The following is a 26,815-nucleotide window of genomic DNA, read 5'->3' as shown; positions in this document are numbered from 1 at the left end:
TATTGAACAGCCTGTATTCAACATGGAACTGAGCCCAAAAAGTGAATGTTTCCTGTATTACATTTGCCATTTGTGTCTAAGCTGTAGCCTAAAAATGAACTTTTTTTTTTTTGTCTGGAGTTCCAACTTTAAATTGGCACTGCCCTTCCTGGTATATGAAGGTGCCTATGCTCTCCTGTGCCCACAGCCTCATAGCTATATATCTGCAGTGTGAGATCTAAGGCACTGCTGATATATAGCTGCTTTTATTATCAGCAGATTTGATGATGTCACTACTGTGCTGCTCATACCCGGACATACAGCCCTGCCTCTACCAAGATGGCCGCCTCCATGCAGAGGCTGATTTACTAAAGCAGTTAGGGTTTACACAGATTTTGTTAAAATGAACTTCACTTACACAATCGTGCAGATAAAATAAGTAAACAGGGTTTTGCTTTTCACATGATTGTATAATTGAAGTGACGCTTTGCTCAATTTGTGTGAGCATTCTGAAATCCTTCAGTAAATCAGCCTTTACAAGCCGTAGTAAGCCATCAATGGAGAACGATCAGCTGTGGGGAAATCGATGGTGATTCTGCTGACCGGTCGTTTGTCCTTTTGCCCGCCTCTTTTTTTCTGATTAGCAGATGACTACATGCTACTGACTTGACTGACTTTAATGATTGGCTCATTCAGCTGCTTGCCAGCAGTTTCTGAGACAGCCAGTCAGACATAAGGGAGCGGGAAAGGCGTTCTGTTATTTGTGCAATGTAAATGTCAAGAAATGATTTGCACCTGTTTCAAGAGACGCCAGAAGTGAAAGCAAGAACAATCTGCAGATCGATATAGAGATCAGCATTTCATGTGTTATATTAAACTGAGGTGTCTGTGAAGGTTCTCATTTATCCAGGTCATGATGTAACTAGAAGTGATCGATCACATTCACTTGGACTTGTTTTATAATGTTAAAGTGACACTAAGCTCAGGAGTTCAACTTTTAAAAATGCATTCAAGTCCCCTAACAACAATAAATGTATCTTATTTGTGTATCACTCGGCTGTAGATCCTCCAATCATCTCTGAATTGGTGCTGACACTTTCCTTCCTTCTGGAGGGGGGCTACTTGTGTTCCCTATGGTCTGTGTGTGTGTGTGTTGTCTTCCGGCGAAAGCAGGCGGGAAACCCCGCCGAGAATCATACGATTCTCGGCGGGTTAGTGGCGTGCTCACTCGACAACTGCCGACGTTCAGCATTGCAGTCATCGCGAGTACGATCTGCCTGTCCAAGATGGGCAGATTGTACTTTTTTTTTTTTTTTTAAATTACTTTACAACCCTCTGAAGACAAAAGTCTTGCGAGGATTGTAAAGTGTATGGCCACCTTAAGGCCCCGTTCACACCTGAGCGGTTTACCGCGCGTTCCTACGCTCGGTTAAAAGGCACAACAGGTGAAAACCCATGTTTGCCTATGGGCATGGTTCTCACCTGCGCGTTTTACCGCCCGTTCGACCGCGTGGTAAAACGCCATACGCCCTAAGAAGTACATGAGCTTCTTTGGGGCGTATTAACACCTGTATCCCGCTGTTATCAGCCGGATACCCCCTCGGAAACTCGCGTTTGACCGCTTTTCTTTTACTGCAAATCGCGGTAAGAAACACGCAGCAAACGCGAGTTTCCAATACGCTATGGTGTCAACCCAGACTTAGACCGACAACTGCATGAAATGAGAATATGAACCACAATAAGACTCTTCTTATTGATATGTTCCACTTTCGATTTAGTGCCGCCTATTGGGTAACTAATTGGAAAGGTAAACCTCTGAAACATGTTCGGTTTCTTCACAACACCTGACAAGGAAGAAGTCTGCATTTTATTCTGTTGGGTTACAAATGCTTTCAGTTTAACCCCAGACTTAGTTTTCATGGCTTGCTCACATAGCACAAGACTGCTGCGGCATTTCACTAGTAATAAAATAACGTTTTCTATTTACACATCTCCGGGAACCATAAAAAAGTGACTTGTATGAACACAGGCTGTGCAATAGCTGCCATCAGAGCCAGAATAGAATGGTGCTTATCATGGCCAGAGGTTGTTTATTAGGGTTTTGTACTATTGATCTGTCTGTAGAATATGAAAATATTTGGAGTACATCTTGGCTGACGGACATTAAAGGGTCAGTCCCAACAACACCGTCATTTTAGCTGTTCATGGATGTTGGGAAATAGAAAAGCCCGCATTGTGTTTTTCCCTTTGCAGGTACTTCCCTGATCTACTTCCATTTCAATACGTTTGTTGAGTTTTGGAACAAAAAAGATAAGTGGCATCGACAACAAACAATTCAAGGGGCTATAGATGCATTATATTGCCTAAAGTATTGGGGCACCCCTTCAAATCATTGGATTCAGGTGTTCCCATCACCTCCATGGCCACACGTGTGTAAAATCACGCACCTAGGCATGCAGACGCTTCTACAAACATTTGTGAAAGGATGCGTCACTCTCAGGAGCTCAGTGAATTCAAGCGTGGTACCGTGATTGGTTGCCACCTATGCAATAAGTCCATCCATGAAATTTCCTTGCTACTAAATATTCCCCGGTCACCTGTTTAGTTGTATTATAGCAAAGTGGAACTTGCTATAATGGGAACTGGGAACTTGCTGTTGTTCCCAGTGCAACTGGGAACAACAGCAACTCAGCCACAAAGTGGTAGGGCCACGTCGGCGCATGTTGAAGTGCGCAGAGTCAATAACTACAGACCTCCAAACTTCATGTGGCCTTCAGATTGGCACAACAACAGTGTGTAGCGTGGGAAGCTCTGGCCCTCCAGCTGATATGGAACTACAAGTCCCATGAGGCATTGCAAGACTGACAGTTGCAGGAATGACTCCCAGAGTCATGTTGTGATTTGTAGGTAAAGCACAGCTGGAAGGACAGAGTTGCTTACCCCTGATTTTAAAATGAGTAAAATATCCCTCCATGTTTGTGCTCAGTGGGCAGACCTGGGGGTTGAGGCCAAGAGAAACGCCCCATAGATGAGAGAAGCCAGAAAGGGTGTATCGACATGGCAGTATCTACCAAAACCCGAAATAGAACTTTAAAGGGACTGTTCCTTTTAAATGATCTTGTGTATTATGATTGAAAGCCAGAAGTAGACACAGACTGTGCAAACACATTGGGCGGAATTTATCAAAACTGGAGCAGACAAAATGTGGAGCAGATTTGCACTGCAGCCAATCAGCTTCTCTCTCTCCTTTTCAAATCTTACCTGAGAAAACTGAAGAGAGATGGTGATTGGTTGCCATGGGCAACTGCTCCAGATTCTGTTTGCTAAATCCCCCCCATTATGTATATGGCATTGTTTAGATGCTTGGAGTGTGAATACGTCCTATTTCTGCCCCTGTGAGTTGAGAAGTGTGAGACGTTATTATATAATGCTTTAATATTCTCTTTTCTTTGTGCTTCTAGCTTTTGTCGGGCAGTTCTGACTTGGACAACCTAGATGAGATTCTGGATGACTTGCAGAACAGCCAGATAAACCAGCTCACTTATCCGGACACTCGACCTGATGCTAACTCTGCTGATAAACAAGCTATCATCAATGACCTGATGCAGATCGCTGGTGATAATGGCACAGCCCTACCTCCTGGAGTCCAGCGGCAGCGAATTCTCCGGATGCCACAGCACTGTAAGTCACAGACCTTCATGTAGGATTTCCTTTTCCCGATTGTCTCTGCAAGAACCAAAAGCTTGTTTTCAGTTTTGATTCAAAGTAATTGTTCTGTATAAACAAGCAGCGCCCCCTGATGTATACCCAGGGAACTGTACGGTAGCTGGGAAACTGCTTGCTTTGCACTATGCCATTGTAAGGGTGGCCAAGGAAGAAGTCTGTTTGTCCTCCTTGATTAATGTGCCACATGCACAGCCTTTACAGCACTCCGCTGGTATATGCATATGGCACACATTCACATTCATTGCATTGCTAGAAAATGGAGATTTAGCCATCTCTTTGGCAAACCTCTTTGTGTGGTCACAAGGGCGCACGACTTTTAGAAGTACTTGTTATTGCTTGGTAGGTAACCTTTTTATGGTCCACATATTGAGAGGCCTCTATTGTTCATATGGGTTGCCAATATTTTGGTGTCCAAGCATTATTAATCATGCAGCACATGTGGAGAAAAAGACAATTTGTCTGACTCGCAGGTCAATGTTGCTACAGGTGTAAGAGCCAGCTTGGCCATCTTTAACCTCATTGACACTGGCTGTGACCTGTATTACATTAATAGCATCAAGTGACGTCTCACAGATTTCTCAAACACATGGTGGCCACTTTTCCCACCTGAATGTTTGTGGCTGCAAACAGGGATATTGTGCTGTGACATGCCTGAGAAATGTGAGTGAACTGGCGCTCTTACTGGGCAAAGGAGGCGCATGAGTATAAATGCTTGGGCCCTAATATAAAATTATTAGGGTCCCCCGACGTTTATACCTTTTGCATAAAGGAGAACCTATCATGATATTTAAAATGATTATCGGCTGAAGAGCAAACACTGCACTTTATTTTCAAGTCCCTTTTTATTGTTTTTCAGATTCAGATCTCTTTTCAAAACCTAAACTTTAAAATGATTTGCCATCATTCACCATCCCACAATCCAATTAGTTTGCCACCATTGGCAGTGACTATTCATGAAAGGTAAAACAAGAGCTGATATAGGTGAATTAGAGGTGGACAGTAATTGGATTTGGAACCACAATATTTATTTTTTTTCCGATCTGCAGGCTACTGCATATGACATTTCATTCTTTGGAAGCTATGTGCTCTTGTGGTCCTATAAAACATCACACTGACACCGTGTGTCCACTTCTGGCCTGATATACAGTGTAATGCCCTTGGTACTCATGTTTGGTTACTTGTGAGAACAAGAATGCTTTCTGTGCACACAATTATATTGTATGTTTTTTTTTTGTTTCTGCAGTGTTCAGTAACCCTCGTGCAGGACAGCTACCGCTTGGGAGAATATTACCAAACCAGAGTCTACAACTGGAGATGAATTTACAGAACCAGACCACTGCAGGATCCTTCCAGCCAATGAGGAATACCAGCCCATTCTCTGCCATGCAGCCCACTGGGATGATGAGCAACCAAGGCATGATGGGAGGACAGGGAGGTGTTGGCAATAGTAGTCCTGGTAGGTTTCATTTCACCTGGATGGTTCTAAACTTCACAAAGTATACATATGAAGTCTTCTAAATTATGTTAATACTTTAACCAAGGCTTACAGTTTGAGGCTTGTCAGTCTCTGCTCTGGTTGGGATGTGTGCTGTACAAGCAATTGATTAAACAACGTTGCCTTAGGTCTGGGGTAGCCAAACTCCGGCCCTCCAGCTGTGGTGACACTACAAATCCCATGATGCATCTCTCTCCGGGAAACGTCTGTGGCTGTGAGACTCTTGCAATGCCTCATGGGATTTGTAGTTCCACCACAGCTGGAGGGCCGGAGTTTGGCTACCCCTGCCTTAGGTGAATGGATAATACCATTAATCAACATTTTTTTTCTAGGGGTGACTTAAGACGAGATCTCACTTTTCCTCTCTACTATAGTGCTAAATATTCACATATTGCTTAGAAACCAGTTAACGTAAAACTATGATATGAGCTTATTTCTGTGCTCAGAGCAGGAAAGCTTCAGCAGACGATGTCTGGACCTATGGTAATAGCCTCTCCATCAGAAGGTGTTCCAGAACATATGATTGGGTCACCTGCTGTGGATTTATTAGCATCTCAGTTCATCAAGAAGCTGGGCAATTTTTGTACTTGGGTCCCAAAAGTAAATTCAGAGTGCACCCTCGTAGTGCCATGGCATCCATATGCCATGATCTCCTCCTTACCTTCTCTTAAGCTATTACCCGTTTCTCAGCCCTGGCTTTGCCGACTTGCTTGTCGAAACCCAGGTTCTGCGAGACAGGGGTATAGCAGTTTGTTATCCCAGCCATGCTTTAAGGCAACTAAATCTGCTTCCCACAAGATTTATCATTGCAAAAGGCTTGTTACTGGTATGAAGCTTTGGAGGTTTTCTCTTTTTTTTTGTGCCTTTTGCAGTGGGCCATGTTTCTTTCTTCCAGTTGGGGGTACAAAAATGAGTTAATATCGGCAAGGGACAGGTGTCTCTCCTGTTCTTTTTCACTGCTTCGTACTCCCTTTTATTTGGCACCCACTTCAACCATAGGATTTAAATCTAGTATTGATGGTGTTACATAGACCCATGTTTCATTCTACTTTGGAAATTTCTTTTATCATCCCATAAGGTAGCTTTTTTTTGTGGCCATCACCTTGGGTAGGCCCTAGTAGTGTCTCTGTGTAAAATCTAAAAGGAGTTTCTTACAGGGCAATGCTAATAACACAAACTGTTTTGATGCAACAATCTCCTTTTTGCCCAAGATGGTATCTGCTTTTCACTCTAATAGTACATTGTGTGAACGTTGTGTTCAGCTTTGGTTTACCCCAAAGAGATCCCTCTCTATTGTCTGGATGTAGTGAGGGTTCGTCAAGAGTCCGCTCTCGGCCACTGCTTTTAGGCAGATGGATTCAGTTTGCTATTCCAGAAAGTTCACCTGCTTCCAGATCCACTATGGAAGAGGTTCGCCTGCTTCCAGATCCACTATGGAAGAGGTTCGCCTGCTTCCAGATCCACTATGGAAGAGGTTCGCCTGCTTCCAGATCCACTATGGAAGAGGTTCGCCTGCTTCCAGATCCACTATGGAAGAGGTTCGCCTGCTTCCAGATCCACTATTCTAAGTAAATGAGATAAAATGCCTCCATTTTTCTGGTAAAGCTCAGTCCACTAGAGCAGTGAGTACTCTTTCCTCCAAGTCTTTGTGTCTCAGATCTGTATGACTGCATCCTAGTCTTCTGTATCTTCTGTAATAATCTTGTTATAATGTGAGTTATTTTTAAATGTTTCTTTTACATTTTGTTTAGATATATTTCTTTTGATTTTGTATTTTCATTTTATTTATTATAGTTTTTAAACAATAGATTTCAGGGTGTAATTTATATTCCGTTTCTTTTGGTTCTCAGCACTCTTCCAGAAGCTGAGAGTGTTGGTTTTCTCAATGGCTTGTGTAGGGCTCTATTGTTAGTATTGAACTGTGCTATAGTGTGATTCATAGGATGTTTGCTGCTCATACAAAATGATCAGGAAACTGATGTTCTGTCTTGTTCCAGTATATCTGTTACTTCTCTGTTCCCATACTTTTTCTCCCCTATTTTTCTCTACAACATTATTTTGATAACACATAAGTGAGATTTAAACAAAAAAAAAAATGTCTCTTTCAGGGATGATGGGCGGTAATGGTCCTCGACCATCTTTACAAACAACAGAGTGGGGATCACAGGCTTCAGGAGTCAGGGCAGGCTGTCCGACCACAAACAATGCTATGAGCCGGCCCATGCAGGGCATGATTCGCAGCCCCACCTCGAATATGCCTATGAGACCAAGCAATCAGACATGTCCAAGGCCTATGATGCAATCGAATGTTATGAACATGGGTAAGTTGGATCAGGTCATTTCTCTGGTTTATGTAATGTAATTCATATGCCAAGGTTTTTTTTGTTTCTTTAACTACATAATATGTATAAATGATAGCTCAAGCTAACCAAATGGGTGTTTCCAACTTATTGCTGAGCTGGAAATTTGTGGCTCTCTAGCTGTTGCTGAATGCCTTTTGCTCACTGTTTAGATTGTCACTTCTGGTCAGTATGTAGTATGACCTTACATGGCCTAGTTCATTCTAAATATTGACTGTACCGGAACTTCGAGGCTGTGATTGCTTTTTGCAACTCAATGTCTTCCTGCTTAGACTCACAATGTGGGAAAGCCTGGTCATTTTAGGTTATTGACCATTATCAATATGGGCTGCCTTAATATTAGAAATGCATGTGTTCGATTATCCTCGGGATTTTAAAATCTGTAATGTAACGGGTCACTTTTGTTTTTAGGGGCTTCTGAGCTGGATATGAACATGGCTGGAGCTCAATACACCCAGCAACAGGCTCCTCCCAATCAAACGGCACCATGGCCTGACAGTATTCTGCCTATTGATCAAAACTCTTTCAACAATCAGAGCAGGTAAAGGATCTGATTTGCTAGAGAGCGGTAGAATGTTACCTAGAAGTCGTGACCAGGGCACAGACTAAACAAAGCTTAAAAGTCTTCATGTTCTGTTTCTTTGTGAACAAAATGCCATAAAATCAAAAATGTTCTTTTCCAGACAACAGTTTGGTTCACCTGAAGACTTGCTTTGTCAGCGTCCTTCATCTGAATCCCCGACAGAAGAGGGAAATCTTCTGGATCAGCTGTATATGGCACTGAGAAATTTTGATGGCTTGGAGGAGCTTGACAGAGCGCTCGGAATTCCAGAGCTAGTCAGTCAGGTTCGTTTTCTTGTAGTGTGCCATTGCAATGCACAACTTTTCATGTGGATAAAAATGTATATGGGTCGGTCCAGAAAAACACATAAAAAGGATGTAAACTTTGAAGTAACAAAAATACAAATACAGCTGCAACTTTTAGTCATATTCAATTGGCAATTAGGAGTAAGTGCCAACAGTTAGAGGTGTGGCAGCACTCTGATCAAAGCAATTTACAGAGGTAAGAGATTGCCAGTAAAAAATGTCAAGACGAGGAGCAGTCTGAAAAATTAACGTGGACAGCCAGTCAGTGGCAGGGAAAAATACCTGGAGTCAGTAGTCAGTAGTCAGTGGTATGAAGAAATTGCTGGTTGTTGGTGTATTTGGGAGGAAGAATGCCCTAACGTCAGTGAAGCTGGGGGGGGTTGGGGGCAACATTGATGCATCTGTAAAAGGAGTATGGGGGAAGGGATCGAGGGGATGACATTGCTGCTCAGCAGGAGGTGGGGGGAACAATTGTGATGAGCAGGTGGTGGTGTGAACAATAGTGTCCATTGGGGGGACAGTAGGACAGTAGGGCTTGGTTGGTGGAACAGTACCCAGTGGAACTATATTGTCCAGCAGTGGAAGAGTAGTGCTGAGAGGCAAGTAGGGGGAACAATAGTGACCAGCAGAAGAGGGAGGGGAGAACAATAGTGCTCAGTTGCTGGCTGGCCGAGTAGGGGGGGATGCTGAACAACAGAATAATTCCCTCTACATTGGTCATTGCATCATTTATAATGTACAGCTTCAATGGTATTATTTTGCACTGTTCAAGTTAAGAACATGTATTTCTCTTTTCTTTTCTCAGAGTCAGGCTGTTGATCCAGAGGCATTTCTCAGTCAAGAATCAAACCTGATGATGGAACAAAAAGCAACTCTCTATAACCATGTGTATGCAGCTCAAGGGCAGATGCCTCAGAACAGCTATGCTCAGATGCCTGATCCAAATTTCCACCCTATGGGCCAGCGTCCAAACTATGGTATGCTGCGCATGCAGACACGACCTGCAATGAGGCCCACTGGAATGGTGCAGAACCAGCCAAACCAGTTAAGGCTCCAACTACAGCATCGGCTCCAGGCACAGCAGGTATCCACTTTTGTGATTACATCTTAGCTATATGACATACTTTCGTCCGTCAGTAAGAAACTGTGACGAGCACATTCATTTATGACCTAAAACTGCTGGTTGCCTTGCTCTGTATACTTCAGTATTTAGAATAGTAGAGTTAGATTTTCAAGTGCTCACTTTATTCACTGATGACAATCTTCACCTGAAACGGCAGCATACAAACGTCAGGTCCCGGCAGCATGCTGCATAGAAGACTGCTTCTGTCTGTGTGTGAGTAGTGGTTCGACATGGCCTTCCTGCCAGGTCACAGATATCGCTGTGAATCGGCAAAGATCATACTCCCTACTGATTGCCTTACTCTAGGGGAGTGACTTTGCAGCGAGCGTATCAGACTTGCTCACACATCGATAGCAGTGGTCCTCTCTAAAACATTCATTACATGACCATTTTCCCAAAGCTCCATGGGTTCGTTACAGCAGCAGTAGCTCCCTTTCAGACATGGCTGTTTCTGTGAAGCTTTGTTCAATCCCTTATCTCTGATAAGTGATTGAAGTTTTTGCTCTTACTATGTAGATGTCATCTTGGTATCTGATCTCTGAACAGACTTTTTCAGTGGAGAGAGCAAAGAAAGGATCCTGGAGCTCCACCTGCTGGTTAGATAAGACAACATAACCTTCACATCCAATATTTCATACAACAACAAAAAACCTATAGTGAATCAGTATATATTTTATTTAACTACTGATCCTGATAAATAAAGAAAACCTGTATGATACAGCTATACATTCGCTTCACCAGTCGTTCAGTCCAAATTACTTTTTATACATTCCCATCACCCTCTGAAAATTTCTTCTAGTATGATGTACTTTAAAAGGGGCCAAGAATAATAGCAGTGTGTTGAATATAGTGTAATGCTGAAGGTTTTGCACAGTGGGCCACCTCCTCTGACCAATGACATGCTGCCGATCGAGACCCACTTTGGCAGTCCAAAACATGTCTGCTTTCTTCAGGCAAGGACCAAAGTAATGGATTATTCATTCCAGCCGTGCTGGGCCGCATTGCCTATGCAAAGACAAAGCAATTTGTGTTCTGTCCTATTCAAATTCACACCAGCGCGCTTCATTGCTTTGAACTGAATGAAGCATCATTTTGGGATTTTTCAATAAATTTAAGTAATTGCACCTCCCACCTGTGCTCGCTCACTTGTGTGAATGGGTCTCAGTGTTTGATTTCAGTTAGTAAAGCTGGCATGGTAGAGAAGGTTTGAATAGCTGGAAATTATTAGAATTCTCTTATGAATAGTTGTCTGTGACTTTACTGGAAGATTTCACTTCACACTGTGTCACTGACACCCCTTTGACACCAGGATATGAAAGGAAGGGGAACAGGGACCACTAGGACTGGAAGGTTTACACAGTAATAAAAAGCTAACTGAGGTTCTAACCTTTCCCCAGTGTATAACATTTTGTTTTTTTGTGTTGTCTAACACAGAGAATTTTCATTGTTTCTTGTCCCTCTGATTTCCCTCTTACTGGGACAGGAAACAAATGAAAATCTCCCTATGCAGCACAAATAATAATAAAAGTTTGACAGACGTTCTAGCATTACTTTGTGCAGAATTGTTACAGGTAATGTAACTCGTTCGTTCATGATGATGTTTAATGGGTTTTTTTGCATGGCACTTTTAGATCAGTGTATCTGTGTTATGTGTTATAATTAAGTTCATAAATCCCAACTCCTGAAATAAACCTTTAATTACTACATTGCCATTCTATAAAGTTATTTGTTAAATTCCAAACTGGTTTTATAACATAATTCAAGCCGCCCAATGCTCTGTTTTTGTTTTTCAGAACCGACAGCCTATAATGAATCCAATGAATAATGTATCCAATATGAACATAGCAATGAGGCCTGGGGTGCCAGCTCAGATGAGAGAACAGGTACACTTTACAAATTACAGTTACTTTGTCTGTAAAGTAGACTTTGGAAATTAAAGTGAACCTAACATCAGATTTGTTCATGTTAACTACAAGTATGCTCTGGAATGTGTAGGTGTAACCCTTACAGGTGTTTATTACATCTTCGAATAGTAGTACTAATAATAGTAATACATCTTGGAACGTAGTACTCGCCTTGACTTTAGAAGGATGGATCATTATTTGTACAGGCATATTTCTGGGTCAGCATCTACTGCCTTTAAAGATAACATAATGTAAATCCCAGTGTGTGCATAATAGCCTTTATGTCCTCAGCTATGTATGTATGTATATATAGTGTATATATATATATATATATATATATGTGTGTGTGTGTGTGTAATATATATTTATAATATTTTGCTTGCCTTTCTTTCTGCAACAGTCCTAGTGAGTGATCTGTGCAGTAGATTGTTGGTGTCCTTCGCTAAGGATGCTCTTCTTAAGCCTAGCACAACTATTTAAAGTTAAAGGGTTTATTTTAGGGATAAGGGTACATGACCATAACATAACCATATGTTAAAGGAAGGCATGCTTTTTGGATCGTTGGTAAAAATCACCTGCTTATATTGCCACTAGAAGGTGCCTTTCCGTATTTTTTTCAATGTTTGTACATTGCAAGCGTGCATGAATAAATTCCATAACACAAAGATACTGACAGGTCCCCTTTTAATGAAGTTAAATGTTTCCCCTTAGCTATGATAAGTAAAATTGTTTGTCTAGGAAGCATTTGCAAAGGAAGAGTGTGATCAATAATGTTTACAAAATGTAAAAGTTGTGATACCAGCTCAGGGTGGTGATTCACTTGTCTGTATTTTAGTGTGCACTGCTCAGTAGCTTGTATTTTATGATTATTACGTTTCTGTAATAGATTATTTGCTAACTTTTGTTTCTTCACAGGGACCCATCAATGCCCAAATGTTGGCCCAAAGGCAGAGGGAAATCTTGAGTCAGCATTTACGGCAAAGGCAACTGCAGCAGCAACAGCAGCAACAGCAGCAGCAACAAGTGCAACACAGGGCCATGATGATGAGAGGACCTGGACTGCAAATGCCACCCAATATGGTGGCTTCTCCTGCAATGCCAGGATCAATAAGCAGCCCTAGGATACCACAAGCCAATGCACAGCAGTTCCCCTTCCCGTCAAACTACGGTACTGGAATTCCATCCCCACCACCTTTCACCAGCCCTTTCTCCCCAGTGCCCCCCAGCCCTGGGTCACAGTCGCTCTCTCACAGCTCTTTGCATGTCTCCCAGATGAATCTGGCTAACCAAGGGATCATGGGGAGTATGGGAGGACAGTATGGCCCTGTCATGAATTCCCAAATTCAGCACAATGCCTTCCAGTTTGCCAGCTCAGGTACCAACTTCCACTTTTAAGTGCAGGTCTTGCTCTAACTTCTTTAATGCCGCTAGGCCTGCAACCTATTGCAAAGCAGTACATTGCAGTCCACCCCCACTTTACTGATGGGGTGTCAGCAGTCTTCATAGGCTTGACGAGTTCTTGGAAGTGACTGGGTGGCAAACAACAAACCAGTCTATGCCGATTATTGCGTGAAAGTTTTTCACTCTTGTACGTGCTAAATGAAAGTATACTGGTATGTCCCACAACTTATAGACAATCGCGTCACTAGTAGGGTAGATAAAAAGTGAGATCAAATAGAATTTGGACCCTATAGGTTACTTGCATGAGGTCTGCTGTTAAAAAAGCCCTCATTTCAACTACAATCTTTCCATAGGATTTTATGTTACCTGTAAAATCCTCTTTTTTGTGTAGAAATCTAATAGTCTTAAGACTGCTGCTGGGCTCAGTTATGGGGAATACGTTGTAATGATTAGCTGCCCAAGTGTATTTTAATGTTGCACTGCAATGCCAGATTTCATCAGCAGATGACACTGCAGTTGTAACTATTCATGGAAAATCTCTGGGGAAAAGGGAGCATCCAATATGTTACGGCAAAGGGGAGTTACAAACAAGGTTTTCTTTTCCTGGAAATCTTTCTAAAAAACAGCTTTTTATATTCCTTATCATAAGTTTGGGTTATGCAAGTTTTGTGTACATACTTGTTGGTAGGCGTTGAACCAGCCTGAAAGGAGGGAGGTTGACATTCTTCACCTTCTGAAATTCTTAGTCCTGGCTTGTATTCCTTCTTTAGTTCTTTGAGTCATTGACCCAGGCCAAGGTTTCAGATGCGAACTTCTGACTATCCTGATCTGCAAACTTATTGCACGTCGTGATTTAAAATATTGGAGCAAGTAGGGCAGCATAACAGCCTAGACAATTAGCATCTTCAGGAAGAGTCCTGCAATGGCAACTTCTGTTTACATTTCCTTCAGTTTTGCATCATCAGTGGATGCCTTTGCATCTTTGATTTTTGCATTTACAAGAGTGAAAACACCAGTATAAAAAAAAATCCAAACATCTCATTGTTCTCTTGATCCCTATAAGTACAATGTGGTTGATAAAAAAAACAAACAAACAAAAAAACAATATGTTGTAATAACTGCATGTGACTACTAACATGTCATTAACATCCATTGACTGACCTAATACATCTCCTTGACTTGTTTTAACCTGTAAATAGTAGGCCAGTACACTGAATTTGCCAAGCCTATAAACCTTAAACTAGCTGAAGTGCTTAACTCTGCTATAGCTGTGTTTCTGGTGTGGAGAATCTACCTGTTCTTTCATTAGATCACATGTTCCCTCATATCCATGCTCTTACATGTGCTATACATGTACTGGCTTGGCCTGTTCTTGTGTGCTTTTCTCTGCTGGTGTGAATGTGCCACTCGTTTGTAGTGGAGTATTATTGCTCTCATTTGTAATGTTGCAATATATATAGGCACTTGAGCAACACGCATTGTCATGTGAACATTTCTTTACTCTTTCCAAGTTATTCTTCATTCATTACACACTTACTACAGCTGTAACTCAGCCATACAGGAGTATTCCATTAAGGCAGTGAAATGAAAGGCAAGAGTTTGGTATGTGGCATTTTTAGTACAGCTTCCAATATAAAAGAATTAAAGTAAACCAAGTATACATCCTTACTGGCTTTGGGCCTCCTGTATGCAATCACAAAGGACAGCTATATAGGGGTCATGGATGATAGGGGGTCTTTTTCTCTTCCCTCTATCCTGATAAGTTAAAGTAGATAAAGGACATATATTAACATTAATATTATTTTGACATCTGTTTACCTGCCTACTCAGTATAAAGGCACAGCCTGGTCAACAGTATAATATGGAAGTATCGCACATCCATACTCGTACATAATTGCTTCAGGTCACAATAGTTGACATTAGTTGTAACCTCCTGTCATCTTTGCTTTTCGGTATGATATAATGGTGAAATGGTGGCCCTAATGTTGCCTTACAATATGGCCATCAGTCAATGAAATGCTAATCTGCGAGCTGCCAGCAAAGGGGTGGCATGTTCAATGTGTGGGTGCTGAGAAAAATGATATCCCTAAAGTCAGCGGAATTATGATAAAATGTCAGACATTCACTACATTCAGTAGGAAAGGTTGCCATATGAGTTTCTGTACATGTACAACACCTTTTATTCATTTCAAACATACCCATTCCTGTTTTGAACAATGACCTGTTTTATTGCTGCTTTGTATCTGCCTCTTTAGAGCATCACCAAGGTGGAAAGTGTATCAATGCAGACTGTACCTCCATGTGAGATTCTTGTTCCCTTCTGAGTTATTATAATACAGGACTCGTATAGCACCAACAGCTTGTGCAGTGCTTGACTAAATAAAGGGAGACCGTACCATTTATAATACAAGACAAGAGGTGTAGGAGGGTCCTGCTTGTAAGAGGGCTTAATGAATCTTACAGTAAATGTTTATAGTGGAGATGGCTGTTATATCCGTTCCCAGTGGCCCTGTCAATTTTGTTAAAAAAATGCCTCAAAATTATACTAAATACAATAAACTCAGCGGTGTTTATTTGCACTTGACCTTTGCAGCAGTATATCTGTTGCGCTATGACAGGTCCACCTTCATTTGTGTGTTACAGAATCAGAGAAGCTTCACGAAAAGCAGCTGTTCTGCAACATATTTGCTGAGGATGGCTGCACCCTCCACCCTGTACTAGGATACGCTTCTCTTTAACATTTTCCAGCCTTAAACTGTGGTACATTTTTGTGTTTCTTCTTCATGGCAGTAAAATGTGAATATTTTCCTGCTATTCTAAATGATTTGCTTACTACTAGTACAGGGTGCACATACCTGTTTAAGCGTTGGCCTTCACCAGCAGTATTAAAATGAGCTAAAGCATGGTGGTGGTTTACAGAAATTGTTTATTGCTCTACAGGAATAAGTCCCTCTTAGTCTGACTTTGGAATTGCATTGATACATCTCTCTACCTCTAGGTTCTGCTTTGCTTCTATCTTTGTTTTCATTTGGCTGCTATTAGTGGTTGCTTTACGATAGATGAATTTCTATGTGATATACTGCATGCAAATTGAAGTGAGCTTTATTTCTAAATGAATATGTTCTTTAGGAATGAGCCAGCAGTCAGACCCCGGATTCACTGGGGCAACAACCCCTCAAAGTCCAATCATGTCACCCAGAATGGCTCATACACAAAGTCCAATGATGCAGCAATCACAGGCTAACTCTGCCTACCAGTCAGCAGACATGAATGGATGGACGCAGTCAAATAATGGTGGGAACAGGTAATACGTGCGCTTCCTTATAAGTACCATGGCTGCTTGGCCAGGGTTGCATGCAAACCTTTATGTGGCATGAGATATCATTTTTGTGAAACTGCTTATTACTCATGTAAAGCAGTCTGGTAACCAGTCTAATGATTCACACACTGTGTAGCGAGTTCTCTATAGATGATACATATCTTATTTAACAACAACAACAAAAAGTGTCTCTGTGGTTAGATCTGACGCTTTGTTTTCCTGTGGTTATTTCCCATTGGGGATACTACGGAGTTTTGTGTGTTCTCCCAATGTTTGAGCATTTTCCTCCCAAAGCAGAAAAATGCAAGGGTACTTGAAATTGGCTTCCATCTTATATGGCCCAGTTGAATGTATATTTGTATGGTGGAAATAGCCGTTGGCCATGGAAGTGACAGTTGGGTAGGGAAATATATTAGAAGGTCCTTTTGGAGCAATAGGGCATAACTTCGTAATGTACTGTCGAATTTGTCCAACTTGGAAATGTGTTAGTGGAAATTCATACAGAAATATTTTTGTTTTTGGATCACGGGGGAAGGCTTTTGGTCTTCTGCCAGGTTTTTATTGCCAATATCCACCCTCACCTTTTGTGGTAATGACAGTTTGTGATTGGAAGTACATAATTTGATGGTTGACGTCAAAACAGGAGGTGTGTAGAAATCCTCTAATGGGGACACCTGTTTCAGTGACAACTCCCAAAGGTGGAATTTCCTTTCACTCCCCCTCATGTTTCTGGGACAGAGAGCAATAAACCAGATGCAGGTTCTACTTTAAATGATAACTTTTCATTGATGCAAAATGTGCACCATTGCCCCTGATTATTAATAAAATGTGCCATATCCAGAAATCTTACACAGCATAAGCATATTGAGCATCAAAATAAATAGGGCCCTAGTAGCCATGTGCCTTGTTAGTGGTTGCTGCCTTTGTACCACCCTTGTGAGACATACAGTGGATGTATGGGTTCTAAATTAATGATATATTAACCAGGAGAGCAGTCCAAGATTACGATACTGTTTTAACAGGTTTTTCAAATACCTGACCTATTAATATCTTCTTTTTTAGCATGTTTTCACAACCTTCACCTCCACACTTTGCGCAGCAAGCTGGCACTGGCATGTTTAACAACAATATGAACATCAATGTGTCTATGACACCCAATACAAGTAATATGAACACCATGAACCAGATGACTGGGCAGATCAACATGACCTCAGTGACCTCCGTGCCTACATCAGGGCTGTCCTCTATGGGTCCAGAGCAGGTGAGCCCCCCACTCCTTTTCCCATAATACATTGTCTTGTGTTTAATAAATGTTATCTGATAGCTGGCCAGGTTGTCTGCCTTCTACCTTCTGCTCTAGGCTCATGGTCATTTCAGCGACCATGAGCTTAAAACAAAAGTGTCCCCCAGACTCTGTTGAATAAATCAAAGCTGTGATCAGTGATTGCAGCTATTGGCTAAAGGTTTGACCACCGCCAGCTGCCCGTCCATCTTCTCCCTGGCTCTCTACCTGCACTGTAAGCTCTGCTGTGTCCCTCTCTGTGCCTTCTGATCCCTCTCCTCCACGCTTTCTGCATTCTCTAATCCTCATTGTCCTTGGTACAGGTGCGGAGGACAGTGGGGTTCTGTTCATGAACGGATGTTCTCAGTAGTGAGTATTATGGTGTTTGTTTGTTACAGAACAGATGGTAAACATGAGTAACATGTTTTACTATTTCTTCTGTTTGTGAGTGAACAGGTAGTGTTCTGTACTGAGAAATTCCCTGAACGTTCATGGGTGTCAAGCTGCAGAGTAGAAGAGATTGAGTACCTGGCAGTGCAGGCAGAACTTTGGTGCTGTTTTCGGCCGAAGCTTGCATTGTAGGGCTGCTGGCACTCTGTGTTCAGCCAACGTATGAGCGGTACAAGCCGTTGTATTGTGTTCTTATGCTGTATTCAGCTGACACATAGGCTGTGCAGACAACGCACAAAGAATCATGGGACATGTAGTGCCAATGATTTAGATCTCTGGTGGGTTCAGGGCATGCTCCACAACCGGACGTTCATGGAAGCGCTGATTGGAGGGAGACAGGAAAGAGCATCATAGCAACTGAATAAGAAATGAACACTCGATTTAATGCTAGTTGGATGGAGCCTTAATGAAAGTTCAGTATCACACTGAGGATATAATATTACTTTAACTATGCTGAAATTTTACACTAAGCTGCACATGTGTGGCTCAGTTTACAATCCGATGAAAATTGCTGACAGAAAAGTAATTTTAGTTCAAGAGACTCTGTATTCCTTGTTTGCAATAAAAGCCTATCTGCCAGCAATTAAATATCCTTTAGTTCCACTTTACCTAATAGTTCAGGTAGGTTAAACCCGAGATCCAGCCTTATTCCACTACAATGGATCTACTTCACTGAGAGGCTTTCTCTCCTTTGCGCAGATCACACCATGGAGTTTCTAAGAGATAGAAAGCACATCAGTTTCTGTCTGTCACTGAAATATCCGTTTTGGATGGGCTGATCCTTTAATGAAACGTATCGGATGAACAGATCTGTTGTGACATGCATTAGACTGCCACTAAGGTCTCCATGTAATCGAGCAACGTTTTAAAGACCAAAAAACCACTTTAAGTTGGCCTGTAGACAGTAGCAATGCTTGTACTGAACTATATGGCTTTTTGTCAGATGTAATAAGATACAGCAAAGTGCGGTATCCCTGTGCATATGTAGTACAACATCCAATCATGCATAAGCAGAAATCCTGTCATTTTTCATGTACATGGGTATTCAAAGTACACACGACTTTACAAAGTGAACTTTTTTTTGCTTATTTAGTAAATCAACCCCAATGTAAGCAATCTATTGTCACTTTAGTGTAGTAATTGCAGGAAAAGCTGTATTCTGGTTGGTTGCTGTGGATTTCTGCTCTTTATACCTAATCATTTGAGTTTGCCTTCTAGTCTTAACCAGACATGTACATTTCTACAAAGATAATTGTGTGTTTTAATTCTATAAAAAAACAAAGTGGGCCGAAAGTATGCAGCCTATGTGCTGCCAGACTTTAGCTATGCATGTGTACAGTTCATGAAGGAGAAATGGCTCCTCCAACTGCCTGGACTGTATGGGGATGGAGCGCATTGACTTCCTCTGACACTGACTGCAGTGCCAGTAGGGCATTGAAGTTCAGAGGAATATTGAGGCTGGGATCTGTGCCACTAGCCATTATTTACTAGCCCAACACAGACATTACCCTGCTGCTTTTCTGTGGAATACTGATATGAAGTCTGTCAGATGGAGTAAATTTTTCTCATTTCACACACTGTTAATAGAAAGCTGTTCTTTGCTTTTCCAGGTTAATGACCAGACTCTGCAAAGAGGCAGTCTCTTTCCAAACCAACTACCTGGGATGGATATGATTAAACAGGAAGGAGATGCATCACGGGTAAGGGACAGTGTGTCTTTCTATGCCTATTGTTCCCAATGTAGTGTGAAGGTGGGCTGGACCCTAAAGTTACATACAGACCACCCGCTGGGATTTCTGCTGGATTGCTGACAGCACCTCTACATGTCACCTACCTCTGTTTGCCTTTAGCTACACCCTCGCACACGCATGACTTCACCATCCAATTCTGAATCAGCCATGTGCATTTCCACCTACTCCCTCTCATTCTTTTGTTATAGTTGCAGACTGTCACTTTAACTTCTTTCTCCTTTTATACTGTTACTCTATTTCTCCAGCTCCCCTTTCACACCTTCAGCTCCTTTTCCCTATCATACTTTTATTTCTCATAGCCCACTCACATTCTTATTCCTGCTGTAGCTGCATGTCACGTATACTCACATCTATTGGTTCCTTCTGTACCTCCATCTCCCCTGTGTAGCTTGGTGTCTCACAACTCTGCTTCACCCCTTCTACCTCCTATAACGCACTGTGGGAAACTTTGCTCTTTCTCTGCATTCCTCAAACCTTGCATCACCAAGTTGGTAGCGTTGACCCTCACTTCCCACCTTCGCCCCAGTTGTCCCCTCGCTTTGAGAAGAATTGTTTTCTGTCTTGTAAAGTGAGACAGAAACTGGGGGTAAACCTCCACAGGTGGGACACAGAAAACAATAAAATTCTAAGTTCCATTAGAAGATGTATAGATTGATATATATATAATAGTTTGATCGCTTAAGGTGAGTGGCTTATCACAGGCTTCCCCCCTGCGAAACACTTTCTTGATGGTCTGGCTCATTGCACTCCACAGATCTGTCAGAAAAGGAAATCAATTATTGTACTCTGCGCTACAGCAGCTTTTATTGTTTATTAAGCAGCAGAAGAGGCACCTCTGACTTGTTTTATCACAAAACAGGTCAGAGGTGACCCCTGCTGCTACTGTTAATGAACAAGAAACGATGCTGCAGCCCGGATTATGGTGATCCATTTCCTTTTCTGATTAAAAATTGGACCGTTCCTAACCTTACCTCAATGTATCCAAAATTTAAACTTGGTTAGAGTTGCACTGTAATGCTCTGCCATACAGTATGTATCTTGCAGTGTTCTGTCAGAGCCTCCAAAGTATTTTCCTATGCTGCCTATTGGGTTCCATTATGTAAGCAGCTGTTTATTTGCTGTCTATAAATCCTGTTTATGGGTCAACTTTCATGGACGGTTTTACTGAGGGGTGGTAATGTAGGTTTCTCCCGGTGACAATGAATGTTTGATTCATGTCTCCTCTACTTGTTTACATATAACATTAACTGGAAAATTGTCTTAGGTTTTCTTTCCCCGCTTTTAATTGCATTCTACTTACTGCAATAGTTCCATGAATAATTAAATGTGTTGCAGTTATGTGCCTGTCTATGGGAAGAATAATGGTGCCAAGATGACTTTACACAAACTTTAAACTTGAGCTCATAGCACTTAACTTTCTCTATATGGCTTTGCAGCATCACATCCAACACTCGTGCTTTTGAAGGGATCCATTTTGCAGACATGCACTTGAGTTCTTATTATAGGTTAACTCTTGGAATCCTCCTTCGTCATAGAGCATAGGGCGATTATTTTCAAAGGAAATGTATGCTGGTTTGCACATATATTATAATTAAAATGTAAAAATACAAATAAAAATGTTTCTTTATGGTCCTTGAGGGACTTAGACATTTAGTAATTCTTGGACATTTGGGTTTCTTCCTCCTTCAGGAGGTTTGGACACTGGCAGCAAAATAAACTTTAAGCCAGTCTCCGTGTAACCCCCGCCTCCTAGCACCTTGTCTCCGTTTTTGTCATTGTCCTCGGAGGTTCGATGCTTTTTTTTCCCCAGCTCTGCTGCGAAAAATTCTAAGTATAATTTTGTAGATATATTGTTCTTTGGTGTCCGTGATCAACCTTTTGAGAAGCACTGTTTGAGCTTGTCTCTACCCAGCGGCTATCCAGTTTGGTGTATCCATAGCAACAGCTTTAGAGATGAAATCCAGAAAATTGCGAGATTAGCCTGGAATGTGACACAGGGCTCTGCTGTATGGTGCTTTCCAGACCACTGTGTTAGCCACAGAGCGCTTTGCATGGAACAGCCCTCTGGTGTGACCCAGTCTCTGAAGAGACACTTTGTGAGTGAGGCCACTCAGCCTGAAGTAGATTGGTGTTTGGAAACCTTATCTGGATCCCTCTGCACTAAAAGATGGAGGACTTGCCTAGAATGTAGAGGAATTTTCAAAAATGTGACCTTTTGACACTGAGTTCTGCATTGTGGCACTTTCCAGACCTTTATGTAGTGTGTCGGCCACAAAGAACTCTCCAGGTCCAGAGCCATGGCACAGCCTCGTGTGACCCAGTCTGTGAGGACTCGCTTAGCCTGCCCAGCACACCATTAGTTGAGATTCACCATTCTTTCAGGTAGCAGTTCCTCAGTAGCGTTGGGGATTACCTGTCCTGATCTGGAGCACCAGGTTGATCCTTTAGGGTCTTTTTGCTTTCAAATTTTTTTTTCTAGCCTTCATTTAGACATTGGCATTCCTTTCGATGGCTTGCCCCACCCCCCAGTTGTCCTACTTTTGGATGTTCCAAATGTGTAAGATTTAATGCACTTCCATGTGCCTCAATGGATTATAAAGAAAAATTTTTTTTTTTTTTATGTTCATTGATGGACGCAGGTCCTGCCCCTCATTGTTGGCCTTATGTACTGCTTGCTCACAAAACCTGAGGCTTGGCGGTGGGGTTATACGGGGTCTGGCTTAACATTTCTTGGCTTCCCAGTGTCCAAACCTCCTAAAGCTGCCAGTGTAACCCAAGTGTCTAAGATTTACTACATTCCTGTGTCCCTTAATAGGCTTCAGAATTCAGATTCCCTTTCCATGTTTGGCAGACTTGCCTTACCTCCTATTTACAGAAGTCAGTAGCTCAAGCTGAAATTCTCTCTGACACCTACTGCAGCCCAACCTACTTTTGGCAGAGAAGCAGTGCAGTTAGAGAAGTCTGGCAGTCATTTTTTAAAGGGTTAGCTGACTTTTTTGTTTTTTATTTTACAAAAAACACCCTCTTTAGTTACATAGATCCCCAACCGCCCACTTCCCCTTCCTGCTCCCATTTTTTTGTGAAAAGGTAATCTAACCCTTTAAGTCCTGCCCATATGACAATAATTAAAACAAAAAATCAGTAGATCTATCAAATAAACACAAATTTCACCATGTATCTTATGTCCTCTTCAAATATGCGGCAAATTTATAATCCAGTGGTTTAATGTCATGTAGTTGGCTGACAACACTGCCTCTGCTGCACAGACATCCCTAGCACTGTTATCAGCCCTGCCTGAAGCAGTAAAAACAGAAAAGCGTCTATGTATAAATGTTTGACACTATCTAATGGAATAAGAAAATGTGTTAATCTTGGGTGAATACTGTGTGAAAACCTTTATAAATAGACCTCTAAGTTTTGGATTTAGAAGAGTACCGGAGTTGCCAGCCCAATTGTAATGTGCAGTTTTTTGATATTTTTGTTTTCCAATTTTAGCTTAAACACATCACCACAGTATTGATTGTGTCATTTGTACTTAAGGCTCCCTGTCATACAGGGTTTTACGAGACTCGTAACTTTTTATTTGCCTCAATTTTAAATATTTAATGACCACAAATTTAATTTTTTTCGAAAGGGACAGTTTAATTTTCTTGTCCCCTCCCCCCCATTCTTACTTCACGTGGTTTTGGCTTTAATTTTTAATACTCATCTGTGTCACAACTAAAATACAATAAATAATTGATCAGGACCCCCATTAGCCCTCGCTTAGTTAAAACTTTAATTTTGGACAATAAAACATTGCTACAGTTGACCCTCTGTTTTAAAAGGCAATCTTCTCAGCATAGGGTCATGCATCCTTCATAAATTATGTTTACAACTCAGTCTGGCAGAGCAGTAATATTTGCAGATGAATGGATTCATTTTTAATTGGATTCCACTTTTTCCCCAGACATGTGTTTACTGCACGAATGATTCCCTTTAAATTCGTTGTCATATGGGCAAGGTCTTGGGAGAAGAGGGGATCAGACGAGGTTTTCTAATCTCTCCAAGCACATCACTCCTTGAGCAGTCTTTAAAACTCTCTGATGGGGCCTCATTGATATTAGATTTGGCTGAACAGGAAGATTATCTTTGTATGGACATTAGCAGGCACAACCTTTGTACAGGATTTGCAGCCTGCTTAAAAATATAGTTGCCTGTTTATATATTTGTAATTCTAAATACCATCTATAGCTGAGCCAAGATTTTTAACACATGACATTTTTTTATGTTGAGCTGATCACGTTCACATCACATCAAAAAACAATGTTTTTCCCTAAAGCTGAAACCTTTCCTGTTCTAAGGCAGTAACTAGAAACACAGGATAATAACTGCACTGGGTAGATGTTATCTAAATAATATACATAGAGGGGGATTTACCACAACTGGAGCACTTGCTCATAGTAACCAATCCGCTTCTATCTTCAGCTTGTTCAGTTAAGCTTTCAAAATGAAAGAGAGAAGCTGATTGGTTCTCATGCACAGCCGCTCCAGATTTTGTCTGCTCCAGTTTTGATATATTCCCTTCATCAAATTTAAATGTTTTCCAGGTGCTGTTGGTGCCTGGATTCATTTTTAAGTTGGGCAGCACGGCGTCCCCTCTGCTGCTGGACTCCAAAGCATTTCGATGGTCTGTCATAATTATAGTTGTTCTCATATGACCTGGTTCAGACTCTCAGCTGATAATGGTCTCCTGTTTTGGCTGCAGACATCTTTCCAGGCCAGGAGGTTTCTGCTCTGATATTGGAAATGTGGTTGGTCAAGGGATGCTCCCCTCAACTCCTAAATGATCTGAGCACTTGGCTACCACCCAGACCCAACCATAGCTGTCGTTTTATGTCATTTAATATTGGACATTACCCAGAGTATTTGTCACTGGAACAAATGTTGAGAAGAAATCTTCCATTGGGGATGCCTGTTCTGAAGATAGTTGTCATAGTAGATGTTTCCCCTTACTTTAGTGAGCTTTCCTTTCACTTACTGTCATCCCTTTAAAGTTAGGGGGACATCTTCCTCCATTCTGTTTAAAACAATTGTTGCTAGAGTTCCACTTTAATATTTGCAATGTATTTATTTAAATATCATTTTCTGTTTTTCAGAAATACTGCTGACCCAGAAGACTTTGAGGGTGTTTTTGTGTTTTTCCACTGACCAGTGGGAAGCTCTCTGTGGTCGTGTTTATAGACTGGTGCCAGAAGCCAGCTTAGCAGCCCCTCGTCAAGGTGACCTCCTCTGCCTCTAGGTTGAAAAGCTGAAACTGTGTTGTCCGTCGTGCAGCCCCTCCCACAGGCAATGCGGAACCAGAATATAGACAGGCGGCCGGTCTGTTCACTGCATTCACCTTAGTGCAACTTAGATACCTTCTGTGGAGTCATTATGGACAGGCGAATTTCTTTGGACTTTCTCAAATGAATGTATTTAATTGTATGTATTTAAGGAAAACTATGCGCTTTCTTTTTTATTTTATTTCCTTCCTCCCCAGTTTCACTTTTTTTTTCCTCAAGTTTTTGACACTGACACTGGTCTCTAACCTCATTTTTCTTGGGCGTTTAGCCCTGGAGATACTTTTGCTACCACATGAAGGCTTTTTTTTTTTCTCCTCTTGTTCTCCAAAACATGTCATTTTTTTTATTGGGGCGGGAAGTCATGAATTTAGGGTTGAAAGCCAGCTTGATACTAAATCACATCACAACAATGTGTGTCAGAATGAAAGGCACTGTGGATTAATTTACCGAGCATACACAAAATTTAGGTGGTACATAGAATACATTTTAAGTAGGCAGTAGCACGCCTGTCACCTGAGGCTTCTCAGTCATAGAAGGGAGTGTTTAATGTTTTCTAACGAAAAATATTCATATATATAATTTGTGAAGCAGCCTTTTGCTGCTTCCTTCATGGCTTTGCAGTGCATTACTATTACCTGTAGCTGAATGTGAGCCTTTTAAATGGACATTCTGGGGTGCGTATCATTTTACACTTTCTTTGCTAGTCCACCTTTTTTTCTTTTTCCTGAGTCTCTTAATGAACAAGTAGGTCACTTCTAGTCACTGACCACAATGCCACTCCTACCAATCGTAAAATCAAAAGTGTGAAGCCATGGAGGGGTTCAGAAAGGGTCTCGTAATAGAGCAAGCTCTCTCCCTTTGTATGTTTTGGATTTCTCTATCGTTGTTATGAACTATTTACTCGGGCCGATTCTTTATTAAGTCCAACTTTACGAATTCTTCAGGTTTAATTTTCCTTTGACAGGGTGGATTTTTTATGGTACATTTAAAATGGCTTCTGTGTAAACAAGCAATAATTTAAGTTGAAAGAGGTTTTATCTGTAATCTTTTTGTTTTGTATAAAACGTTAAAAAAAAAAACAAACCACAAATTGTTGTCGATTTAAACTTTAAAGGTACTTCAGTATTAAATAGGTAATTTCTTGACAGTGGCCGCTAAGTGTCATTAGTTGTCACAATGCCTTTGATAGATCTAGTTTGTAGGCTTTACTCCGTGTATATATACCCCCTGTGCCCTGCTTAGAACTGTGTTTTCTGCAGTGTGCCAGTGTTCAACACATCAAGAATTTTTATATTGTTTCTTAATTCTAGAGCATTGGAATGAACATTGTCCTTTTTACAAGTACCCCGCTACTTTTGGCTTTACAGACAGCCGTTTTTCAGAGCTGCTTCTATTGGGGGCGTATCATGCATCTACCAAAACTGGGGTTTTGAAAATTCTGCATTGTTCCAGAGAAACTAGTCACATTCTGTTATATTCACAAAACATTTAGGGAGACGCATTCTATGGGCTGTTAAGGGACAACGCCCCTCTGTTTTGGTCTCTTGATTTTCATTAATGTCCCCTTGTTGATAATGTGAACATCATAAAAGGGAAGAGGATTAGGGGTTTATCAGAAGTAAAGTCGTGTCTTCTGCTAAAGAAACCAGACTTCTCTCTAGATCAGTTTATAACAAACAGTCATCACCAACATGGAGATTCTTGAGCACTAAGTGAGGTGCAGTAACATGTAGCAGCCAATGACCATTCATCTTTCACCGGTTAGAAGAAAGTAAGCTGAAATGTGTTTACTGCACTTTGTGGTTCTTGGTGCTATTTGCATTGCTTTATCTGG

At 41.4% G+C, this 26,815-nt stretch overlaps 1 protein-coding gene across 6 annotated transcripts in view; it reads left to right on the top strand.

Annotated features, from left to right (window-relative positions):
* Positions 1-25,133, top strand: part of NCOA2 (nuclear receptor coactivator 2) — a 191,785-nt gene extending 166,652 nt beyond the window's left edge. For 5 of the 6 annotated variants that reach the window (XM_018568529.1, XM_018568528.1, XM_018568526.1 and 2 more), the window contains 12 exons: positions 3,441-3,660; positions 4,949-5,161; positions 7,309-7,521; positions 7,972-8,101; positions 8,244-8,406; positions 9,233-9,511; positions 11,344-11,433; positions 12,370-12,829; positions 15,985-16,159; positions 17,237-17,435; positions 19,517-19,606; positions 24,796-25,133. In XM_018568529.1, the coding sequence (XP_018424031.1) occupies positions 3,441-3,660; positions 4,949-5,161; positions 7,309-7,521; positions 7,972-8,101; positions 8,244-8,406; positions 9,233-9,511; positions 11,344-11,433; positions 12,370-12,829; positions 15,985-16,159; positions 17,237-17,435; positions 19,517-19,606; positions 24,796-24,807 (2,244 nt within the window). In that variant the 3' untranslated portion in view covers positions 24,808-25,133. The remainder of the gene's footprint in view (positions 1-3,440; positions 3,661-4,948; positions 5,162-7,308; positions 7,522-7,971; positions 8,102-8,243; positions 8,407-9,232; positions 9,512-11,343; positions 11,434-12,369; positions 12,830-15,984; positions 16,160-17,236; positions 17,436-19,516; positions 19,607-24,795) is intronic. The other variant, XM_018568532.1, reaches the window with a different exon arrangement.
* Positions 25,134-26,815: the final 1,682 nt, after the last annotated feature.

Source organism: Nanorana parkeri, unplaced genomic scaffold (assembly GCF_000935625.1).
Source record: "Nanorana parkeri isolate BGI_ZX_2015 unplaced genomic scaffold, ASM93562v1 scaffold1202, whole genome shotgun sequence".
Lineage (NCBI taxonomy): Eukaryota > Metazoa > Chordata > Amphibia > Anura > Dicroglossidae > Nanorana > Nanorana parkeri.
Note: the sequence above shows the minus strand (reverse complement) of the source record. Positions and strands in the feature narration are given on the sequence as shown.